Raw genomic sequence first — 11502 nt, 5'->3', positions numbered from 1 at the left:
ATTGAGTGCCAGTCCAGTTTCCTTTCGGTACAGTTTGTGACTTTCTTCTCTCTCACCGGTCACCACTAGATGGACACAAACACCCAGAAACAAGTGCTGATGATCAACTCTGACAGGCCTCGTGTTTTTTATTCTCATTAGAGGCATTATGAGTTTGAAAATGAAAGGAAGCCATAGGGGACTCATTTTGCCTTTAATTGTATTTTGTTCTATGATTGTAAATCAAAGAATGCTTTGTTTGTTTAAAGGGACACTTACTTGTACACCAGGACACCAGTTTTGCCCTGTAAATATTATACTGGTGTACATGTGGAGATAGAAAGTTTTACCAGTTATTAATGATTTACTGCCTGTGGATCAACGCGGCGAAAATGTCAGAGCATTACCGGAAGTAGTGCGCAGCTCGCTCCTAAAAAATAAAAGCATCATTTCAAGCGCCTTGAAAATAAACGTCATTTTTCTCCTCTGATTTTTACCCAAATGTTTTACTATTTTACAGAAAAGTAGAAAAACATGATGCTTATTCGGAGCTGTTCTCCCGTTTGTTGCCTATCAGCGCGTCTCTACTCTTCCCCAGTGGTGGGTGAGTGCTTTGAGGCAGGACTTTTATTTTGTAGGGGAGCTTCCTAACGCTGGCGGATGGTCCTCCGCGTGCTGTGCGGCTGTGCTGACACTGCTGCATGTAAAATTAGCTGGCTGCAGCCTTTCAGGGACACCTCTTGCGGACCGCCGGAGACCACAGTGCAGTAAGTAACCTGTCCGTGTCTTTTAAATGGATCCATCGAGACTCAGAGAGGAGCAGCGATCAGTGTGTGTGCGTGCGTGTGTGTGTGTGTGTGTGTGTGTGAGGAGAGTGCCATTTAGACGGCTCCTCCTGCAGAGAGCCTGCTGGCTGGATGTGTGGATGTGGCAGGCTGATACTAGTTGAATCTGGGGCGCACAGCTGGACAATTATCGTGCCGGACAGATGTGTCTAATTAGTCGTTTAAAAATGACGATACTTGGGTTTTTATTGTTTGGTAAGGGTCTGATCGCTCTGCTCAGATGCTGAAAACACCTCCAGTCACAGTCCAGATTTGACTGGTCTACGTCGGGTTGAACAATTAACCGTATCCAGTCACAGAGCGTGTTTATCCTGCGACCACTGACAGACAGCAGCTTTTTTGTGCGTGTCTTATTGACAGGAAATGGAGGTTTAAAGATCTCCAGTTAGATGCTGCTGCGTTATATATTTAATATAAATGAGATGGTGGGGAGATGTTGTGAATTTCAGGTTAATGTGTAGCCATGCAGGCCGCCTTTGATTGGCTGGGAGTGAGGGGCAGAGGCAGATGAGGGTTGATAGATCAGAGGCCGTGTCAGTCCAAAGTTCAGTCCTCTGATATCACCTTAGTTTCACACCAAATTAATGCTATTAATTAACAGGGTTTCATAACAGGACGTGGACTGCAACCACTGTTCACATCAGCTCCTACAGTGATTTGGTGATTTATTGGAGAAGCTCAGAGAAGAAAGGGGGTGTTTTGTTGTCATCTCGTGAGAGCCCCGTGGAGTTTAATTCAATTTAAAGAGACAGCACGCCGCCGGCAAATAAGACACTTCTTTTTTTTCTCTTCTTGTTTTCTTGTCAATCCCGCAGCCATCTTTGGTGCAATTTCAGGTGGAGTTTCATCATACTGCTGCTGCTGCTGCTGCTGCGGGTCCTTGCGTTGACATTGGTGTCTCCCAGTAGTTCATGTGGAGCAAACGGTTAAAAACCAGATCAGACTGGGCTACATGGAGCCACACACAGGAGAGAAAGAGCATGCTGCATGCACATCCACAAAGCGGATGTTTTTTAATAGTGCAGGGTCTATTCAGTGCAAGCCAGTCTTATCTGGTTTTTGGGGTTGTGAAATCATAAATGCATAAAGTTTGAATGAACAAGTGGTGGTGATTTATGGATGAGTATTAAACCTAACATTGGATCAGCTTGTGCTTTGCTCACTGTGCCCTGATGCAGTTTTCTATTTAATGGTTGAAAATAATAAATACTTTGTTCAGCTTTGTTCACACGCTGCTGTTCAGCCACCGTTTGGGGGTTGGTGTGTGCCCATAATGGGGCTTTGCTGTTTAGTGCCTCACAACCCTTGTGTCAGGTCAGCCATCACCATGGAAACTATATGCTGAATAAGCAGCATGGCAGTCCAGAAAAGGGGGGCTTTATTTTCAGGAGCCCTCCTCCTGCGACTTGTGTGTGCAAAAGGCAACAAGAAGTGAAGGGCTGTAAGTCCCGGGGTGAGGGCTGGAGCAGGGCCCAGGAATCCTGCAACACTATCAGTCGGTATCAACCCAGTGAAACGCAGCCATGTGAAACACAATCTAGAGCAGTGGTTTTCAGACTTTTTTGGAGCACCAAAGGGACAGCCAAAATCTCCAGACATACTCCAACATACGTCATATCCTTGCAAAATAGCCTCTATAACATGTGTTATCCAACCACTCTGTAGATGTTTATTTTTATCTACTAGTACCAAAAATGGACAAACTATGAATTAACTATTGACAAAATGATTCAAGAATTCATTTGAAACATTATAAATGACATAAAAACAGCAACAAACACATTTAAACCAGTCATCACAAAATTAAAAATGAGGTGATCTGCTCTGCAGATGAAAGCGATTTCCTCCTTGTTATCCTCCTTCACACTGGCTGTCAGTCAGGGCCTCTGATGTGTCACTCTCTAATAATTCCCACCATCCGACGAGTGAGTGAAAGGTGAAACGCTCGGGTTCCTTGGAAGGTTTTTAAATAATTTTTTAGGGTACAGAACTATGCTTCTGTAATATATCAATCAAAAACAAATCTATTACTTCTTGTATAGTTGTATATTGCAATAATAATGTATGGTTGTATCAGAATCCTGCCTCTAGATAACTAACACTCAGATATTAATGCTCTTGTACAGCTTGAATTTAGCAGTGCTGTTCCTGTTTCCATTTATTTACTGCAGAATAAGGCGACTGAAAGTCCCTGAACCTTGAAGCATCTTTCCTACTTACTCGTGTGCACTGATAAACACCTGATGTGATTTTTGTAACACTTTTCTTTCCCCAGATAAACATGGCAGCAGAGCTATCCACTTCCATAAACATCAAGGAGCCCCGGTGGGACCAGAGCACATTCGTAGGGCGGGCTAAACATTTCTTCACCGTCACAGACCCCAGGAACATCCTCCTCACCGACGAACAACTAGATCATGCACACAAAATCATCACCGACTACAGGTAAACCAAAAGCAGGTAACAGAATGTACATTCTCTTATGAGTTTGTTTGAATGCTACTTTTGCTTTCTCTTAGACAAGGCGTAGTCTCTCCTGGACTGACAGAAGATGAACTGTGGAAAGCCAAGTATGTCTTTGACTCTGCTTTCCATCCCGACACCGGTGAGAAGATGATCCTGATTGGTCGCATGTCAGCGCAGGTCCCAATGAACATGACGATCACTGGATGCATGATGTCGTTTTACAAGTAAGACCTTGAAGGTTTTATTACCAGATTGAGACTATAAATTGAACTCCATGCGCTACTACTGGTGTGAAACTATTATCATTACAGGCGTTTTTCACAGAAGACGTTTCACAGTTGGAAAAACAAAGGTGCTGCTTCAGTTTCAGGGTCCTCACTCTCTGTCACACTTAACTGGGACACTTGAATTCAATGAAAAGTAGAGCTGTTATTAATAACTTAACCTTTTTTTATTTTTTTATTTCTACATTCATAAGATTTGATAAAATCAGATGATTAAAAAAATAACAGAGGTCAAGGAGAGGTCATCAAGCTGATACAACGGACCCCCTCCTCCATTACAGAAACAAACAAAAAGAAAAAGAAAAAACAATAGAAATGTATATAACATAATTTGGAAAAATTCACCAAATAACAAAACACGCAATAATAAAGGTAATAAAATAGACTTTTGCATTTTTATGTATTACTAAAGGACATCTGGAAAGGAAACTATTTGTTTCAGCCTAGCAACCCATATTTTTAATCATTTAAAGGAGACTTGTTTTGCTTTTTTATTTTTATCCTTTCCTTCAGTGTTTTATTGGTTATTGTGCATATAAAAGATCTTAAAGGTTAAAAAGGTCAAAAGTTCGCACCAACGGAAGCTCCTCTCTCCGACAGAAAACACTGCTCCTGAAACACCTCGTCAGTAGTCTCACCTTTAATTCCGTGACTTTGTGACATCACACTACGTCATCATGTCATACATTTGCATAATGTATGCCTAGCAGCTTGTTTGTCATGTAAGAATTGATTTAGCACAGCTGCTCTGTTGCTGTTAGCGGTGCTGGCTCAGGTGTGTGTGAGCTGACCAATCAGAGCAGACTGGGTATTCAGGAGGGGGGTTCTTAAAGAGACAGGAGCTAAAACAGAGCGTTCCAGACAGAGGGGGAATACAGAGCTGCAGCACTGGACAGTACGAGAAAACTGATTGATTTTTAGCATTAATGCATTTAAACCTATTTTAGTAGTAACCTAAAATGAAATGTTGAATCTGAAAATGAGCATATGTCTCATTTAAACTCTTTATCGTAAAGCTGATAAAATAGTTCTTCTGTGGAACCTCTGCATGTCCATGCTTATCGTGCCTTTGTTTGCAATCTTGTAGAACAACTCCAGCCATTTTGTTCTGGCAGTGGATCAATCAGTCCTTCAATGCAATAGTCAACTACACCAACAGGAGTGGCGATGCTCCAATCACAGTCAGGTAAGACACACCTTGGCACAGACACAGGCTCATATTATTAACCCTTTAATTCAACAGTTGCACAGTTTTTTTTACATGACATGACCGGTGCCTCTTTTGTTTGCAGTCAGCTTGGCACAGCTTATGTGTCTGCCACCACAGGGGCAGTTGCCACCGCTCTAGGACTAAATGCACTAACAAAGGTATCGGTTCATCTAACCCCATTCTACATCTCATTTTACTGTATCGACCTCATCCTCATGGGGGTGCTGACATGAAGTTAGCCATGCACAAATGGTCTCTGTGACAGAAGAGCTGTATTATGTACAGGGCCATGCCCTGGTATCAGCATGTTGTCCTGACAGGTATAATAAAGACTTTGTGTTAAGCGTCCTGATGTATGGTAGAAAAGCCTTCTTTTATCGGAAATATAAGCTGCAGTAACCTCAGACCTCCACTAGTCTGAGAGGTCACATTGGCTGTGTTGTCAGGGTACGGCAAAGCCAAGTGATTAATTTCTTCCCTCCTGTTTTTATGGCTCCTCTGTCCTGCTGTAGCACATCTCCCCCCTGATTGGACGGTTTGTTCCTTTTGCTGCTGTAGCTGCTGCTAACTGTATCAACATCCCGCTGATGAGACAAAGGTAAGGCGGCACTCAAAGTACATCATTGTTTTTAAGTATTTTGACAATAGACGATGGCTTTGACCTTGAGAAGACTAGACACTCATGGTGAAAATGTCCCTAGAAACACAGACTTTCAGAAGGGGCACTTCACCCAAAAATGAGAAATATGTGTTTTTCCTCTTAGCCGTAGTGCTATTTGGCCAACAAGATTGTTTTGATAAGAGGCTAGCCAATGGCTTGGCCACACAACAGGGGGTCATACATTACAAGATCACACACGCAAGATGTGACACGGGTATGAAGCAGTCCAAGTTGTTTGTGCGCTGATTTGCAGAGGCAAAAAGGAGGAAGAAAAAAGAGAAGAATATGGGTGAGAGACACAACAAGGTCTGTGGATTATCCTGAGTAACAGGGTCATGATTTCAGGAAAGAGACATTTCTGAGTTTTTCGATGTATTTTTTGGCGTTTTGAGCACATCATGCCGACTGTCATCTAGTTCCATTATATTCCAGAGAAGGCAAACATCTCTACCGATGATATCTCCAACTCAGCAATTTACGCAAAACAATCCAGGTAGATAAATAGCACTACAGGTAAGAATAAAAATATAATATAATATTTTTGATTTTGGAGTGAACTGTCCCTTTAAGGTCATTCCTCAGGTCAGTTAGTTTCCTCTGATTTAACTTAGTTTTGCCTTCCTGTCTTCAGAGAACTTCAGCATGGCATTCCCATAACAGACGAGAATGACAACCGGTTAGGAGAGTCGACAAAAGCTGCACAGCAGGCCATCTTTCAGGTCGTCGTCTCCAGAATCCTCATGGCTTCTCCAGGAATGGGTATGAATGTCTTTGTATCATCAGTCCAAATCGACACCTGAGGTGAAGTTCGTTAACTTACCAACGGCAGCTCGTGGCGTCATTTAATTAAAAAGACATCCAAATGCAAGTTTACGCCAACTAAATTTTTTACATGTTCTTTTCAGCTATCCCCCCATTTTTAATGAACCATTTGGAGAAGAAGGCCTTTCTGAAGGTAGGCATATATCTGACTCATCCTTTAAGTACAGTAAGAGAGGGCTGCATTTGCTGCAGCGACCTCGATAATTTCAACTTTATCATCACAGATTAAAAATACTGCAAAGGTTTGAGTTAAATGGAGGGAACCTCGTGTCCCACGCCGCGTCTGCCACTCAGTTTTCTTTTAGTAATCACACATCAGACGCATGAAAAGCACTGAGGACATGAGGCCACTCTCGTATGGGAATTCTCCACTGCTTTTGTGCCCCCTCATTCGTTTTTTTCTGCCTGGTCTTTTCAGAAGTTCCCATGGATGAGTGCACCTATTCAAGTCGGCCTGGTGGGATTCTGGTGAGTCGTCAGAGATGGTCCACCTGATAAGCGGCCATGTGGAATTCCTTTGAAAATTCAACCTAGTTTTACACTACGTGGATATGAGGTGTCATTAATCCCAACATTTATGTCACTTTAAATGTTGCTGTTCAAGTTATTGTGAAGTATCCTAAGAGGAATGTGTTTGTTAGATGTGTTAGTTCCCTAGATAATATCGTGAAGCTCTCTGAGGCCATCCCACTGTAATTCAGTGCCAGCTTTTGTGTGACTTCAGGGCCTCAGTAATTCAGTTACATTAACAGAAAAGTGCTATTCTTTATCAGTGGGCAGAGCTGTCCTGTCATCCTCTGAAAACTATCCACATATCCTCCCTCGTGTTTTGCTGATGCTGAAGTGGATGGCTCCACTTTGCCTCCCGTGACCTCAGAACGACCAAATTAAAATCATGTGTAACATTCCTGCAGGTCAGCAGTGGTTGGAGCAGCACACCCTGCCAGCTAACACACACACACACACACACACACACACACACACACACACACACACACACACACACACACACACACACACACACACACACAGCTGTCCAACCGAGACACTTGTTAATACCTTACAGTAGTTTACTCAGGATTTTGTGATCTCTGCCAGAATTCAACAACTCATTCATGCCTTACAAAGACTTGTATGGTATCTCTCTTCTGTACCTTAATGCAGCATCACCTAAGATGTTGCACACATTTTTAGATTTACGTGGCAGGTTTATCTTATTGTTTTTGAGGTTTTATAGTAGATTTATATATACAGTTGGAGACTATGTTAGATATAGGTGTCTGTATTGGGATAAAATGCGAAAAACATTCTCAAGATTGTTTCTTCAAGGCAAGGGTGACATACAGAAGGATCCATCTGACCAATATGTGTTTAAAATATGACATGAACCTTCTCTGTGGACTTACAACTACACGTCAATTCACTGGAGCATCACACAGAATTACTTTGACCTCAGCCTGGTGAGTTGTAGGACAGTTCTCTGTGAAAGTCTTGGATCGTTAATAACCCCCTGCTGAGTGTTTCATTAGATTTTATGAGCAATATACACACCTTAGTTGTTACTTGCGGTTTCATTAGTACACACTATCACAGAGCTCTTACCTGAGCTGATAAAGCAGGTGCACTCTGATGTTGCAACTTTTTGATCTGCTCCAGTCCTGAAGCAGTCAGTATTCAGATGATAATGCCCGTCTGGTGTGTTTGGACACGCCCGGTGTAAACTGTGTTGTGTGGGCCCAACACCAGATGGCATTCATCCAGAGGGTGGCCATGTTGTGCGAGTGCATTAAACAGTAAATTGAATAATTATAAATTATCCCAAGCATCTTTTTCTGCATTATTATTTCTAAAAACAAGAGTTGTCACATCGGTGCATATCGGGCATTAAATATGCTGATATCAATATATATGTGATTGGCCAGTATCGGCTGATAATGTCGGTATTGGTCTGGCTCTACTCTAAACAACTATGGTGAACATGGACAAGCACCAACATGCCTAATTACAGCCCAACATAGCTGCTAGCGTGGTGGAAGACTCCGAGTCAATATGATGACTGATTTTTCAGAAAAATCAATATCACAATAATAATAATATCCTTCAAGGACTTGGACGAACACAACACCAGTTTTAAAGCACATACACATGAAACAGCTTGCTCTGACCGAACAGTTGAATTTACCCTCTCTCTTGAACATTGGGTGTGTTTGGACAGTTAGCTGACGTCAGAACAGGAAGCTCTGCACCGTCCGTCTGTATGTTTCATAGATCTTCTGTCTCTCTTTTACAGCCTGGTGTTTGCCACGCCACTGTGCTGTGCATTGTTCCCTCAGAAGAGGTGAGTGAAACGTTCAAAGTTGACAATGAGATAGCAGTACCCAGTCAGTCAGAGCCACAGAACCTTGTCTTTTTCTTAGTTGAGTATCTGCAGAGTTTGCACAATTCTCTTCTGCCTGAAAAGTTGCATAATACGCCGCCTACAGTGTATGTGTTTGTCCCATTAACCCCTTCATGTCTCCCATTCCTCCCCCTCTTGCAGCTCTAGGTCAGTCAGCAGCCTGGAGCCGGAGCTGCAGGAGAAAATCCGGGCCAACCACCCCGGTGTGGAGAGGGTCTACTTCAACAAAGGGCTATGAGCGTGCAGCCCCCACATCCAAACACTGCCATAGCACAGCTGCAGGCTCAGTCCTCGCCTCTCTGCCAGCCCTCCTCATTCTGTGTGCCAAAGTTAAGTTTGTGTCTCCTCATATCAACCATTGAAGACGGATATCAGAGGACTCCCTCTCTCAGTCAGTCTCTTTGTAACGAGATGTTTGCTTTTGTCAATGTGATTGTTGATTTTAACGTAACTGCTAGAGAAGATTTTCTCTGACTGGGCCAGATGAAGAGTACAATAGAGGCCAGTGTAAGGATGTTTTAAGTGGACGTTTTATTTCTGTGCAGTATTTTTTTTATAAGTAGGTGACTGTCGATCATATGTCGCCACTGAACTGTTTTCACACTACCTAGGAGGTTGGCAGTCATCTTATTTCTTACCTGCGTTATAATTGATTCTAATAAGATTTTCACATTGACCTCTGCAGTGCATTTGCCAAATCTTTACTCTGATCTCTGATCTCTTTAGACCTCATCAACGGTTACGACCTCTACTCTTGATTCACTTTAACTCACTTTGATTCTGTTCATTTTGCCAAATGTGACATCATACTGACATCCAATCACTGATCTGAAAATGATTCTCCAGGGATCCACCCTACAAAATGTGATGCTATGATGGTGGCAACCATTGATGGGCCAACACGGTGCTATTTGATGTCTTACTAACCGGTGTTACCATACTATTTATTCTGCTTGCCAAACATGCGCGAACAAACCACTCCTCCTTCAACCCATATTTTACAGAAAATACACCCCGAGGCTACTCAGGAGAGCAGAATGGTGGTGAGAAAGTGTTATTAATGATAACTTCACACTGGTTGTCACTTTCTCGAATTTACAGTAGTTAATCCAGGGTTTTGTGATCTCTGCCAAAATTCAACGACTCATTCATGCCTTACACAGACATCTCTGTATCTCTCTTCTGTACCTTAATGTGGCATCCTGAGACGTTCCACACAAAGTGACACATTTTAGATTTCATGGCTGTTTTATCTTCTTGTTTTTGAGGTTTTATAGTAGATTTATATATATATAAATATATATATATATATATTTAAATATATGTGTTAGATATAGGTGTCTGTATTGGGGAAAAAATGCCCAAAACATTCTCAAGATAGTTTTTTCAAGGCAAGGGTGACATACAGAAGGATCCATCTGACCAATATGTGTTTAAAATATGACATTATGAACCTTCTCTGTGGACTAACTAACAACTACACAATTCACTGTAGCACCACACAGAATTACTTTCAGTTTAAGGACAGTTCTCTGTGAAAGTCTTGGATCGTTAATAACCCCCTGCTGAGTGTTTCATTAGATTTTATGAGCAATATACACACCTTAGTTGTTACTTGCGATTTTATTAGTACACACTATCACAGAGCTCTTACCTGAGCTGATAAAGCAGGTGCACTCTGATGTTGCAACTTTTTGATCTGCTCCAGTCCTGAAGCAGTCAGTATTCAGATGATAATGCCCGTCTGGTGTGTTTGGACACGGCCGGTGTAAACTGTGTTGTGTGGCCCCAACACCAGATGGCATTCATCCAAAAGGTGGACCTGTTGTTGTGCGAGTTGATGGCATCTGTGTGCCGCATTTACAGAGACTGTATTTAACTGTGTGAAGCCCAATATGGCATTAGAGAGACTGTACAGCAACATGCCAGATTTTTTAGAATCAGAGATGAGTGAAAAAAGATTTACTCAAGTTGTATTTAGCAAATGTAAACTTAAAAAAAGAAAGTATTAACGGGCCAGTGTTTGTTTAATCATTTGGTCCAATAGAGATGTTTACATTCTAAATTTTAAATACATCATTAATGCTTGTGAAACTTGATTTGACTTCATTGCATCTTTTTGCTCACCATGGTGTAGTTTCTGTAAGGTGTTTAATGTTTAATATACTGTAAATCTACTTACATATATTGCTGTATAAGTAACTTTATTTTAGATCGTCAGAGAGATTTGTTGGAGTTGGAGCCGTTCCCTAGCTGGTCTGAAGTGAAGTTTGTTCTAGTGTTCGAGGTAACTGAATGTAGCATTTTCCACTTACAGCTGTTTGCGGTGTGTTAGTCCAGAAAAGCACAATGTTGTATTCAAATGCTGCACAGTTTTTTTTGAACTTGTCAAATCTGTTCAGTTTCCTGTTCATAATGCTTTTCAGTGAGGGAATAAGAAAAGATGAGAAGTACTAAACTTGCCCTTTGGTAGACATTATCTCTGATTATATGTCCCTGAACCTCTGACTGTATCTAATAAGAACTAACAAATTAAATTAACTCCCTAATAAATGAGTTCACAAGTTTCAAATCTACCAAATCAAATGTCACTACAGCCAAAGCGATACAAATCAACTCAAGAGGAATAAGTCATTTAATGTTTGCATTAATTACAATGAATATTTTCTAAAAAAAAAAAAAAAAGAAGAATACTATGAGCAAAAATTGTATTTGATTGTTTTGCGGTACACTGGGGTGATGTGATGTTTAGACTAACTGGATGAAATAAAGTTGATGAAATCTTGTGTCTGCTGTTCAGCATGTTTCAGTGCAGCTGATGGCTCCACAGCGCCATC

General features: G+C 41.5%; 1 protein-coding gene across 1 annotated transcript; it reads left to right on the top strand.

Moving 5' to 3' along the window:
* Positions 1–640: 640 nt before the first annotated feature.
* On the top strand, positions 641–11451 carry sfxn1 (sideroflexin 1). The gene is made up of 11 exons (XM_084353164.1): positions 641–746; positions 3100–3269; positions 3344–3514; positions 4662–4760; positions 4867–4942; positions 5297–5382; positions 6077–6204; positions 6351–6400; positions 6686–6735; positions 8558–8605; positions 8807–11451. Exons 2-11 carry the CDS (start codon positions 3106–3108, stop codon positions 8901–8903), a joined length of 969 nt encoding a protein of 322 aa, XP_084209290.1. The 5' UTR covers positions 641–746; positions 3100–3105; the 3' UTR covers positions 8904–11451.
* The last annotated feature ends 51 nt before the right edge of the window (positions 11452–11502 follow it).

The sequence above is a fragment of the Pagrus pagrus genome (assembly GCF_965226575.1).
Source record: "Pagrus pagrus genome assembly, chromosome: 5".
Classification (NCBI taxonomy): domain Eukaryota; kingdom Metazoa; phylum Chordata; class Actinopteri; order Spariformes; family Sparidae; genus Pagrus; species Pagrus pagrus.
Note: the sequence above shows the minus strand (reverse complement) of the source record. Positions and strands in the feature narration are given on the sequence as shown.

What these genes read in the sequence shown, in the direction of transcription:
- sfxn1 (XM_084353164.1), top strand. Translation starts at nt 3,106, where the DNA reads ATGGCAGCAGAGCTATCCACTTCCATAAACATCAAGGAGCCCCGGTGG. An exon ending in ATCCCGCTGATGAGACAAAG is followed by an intron (nt 5,383 to 6,076) that starts GTAAGGCGGCAC and finishes TCCTGTCTTCAG; the next exon opens with AGAACTTCAGCATGGCATTC. An exon ending in CATGGCTTCTCCAGGAATGG is followed by an intron (nt 6,205 to 6,350) that starts GTATGAATGTCT and finishes TGTTCTTTTCAG; the next exon opens with CTATCCCCCCATTTTTAATG.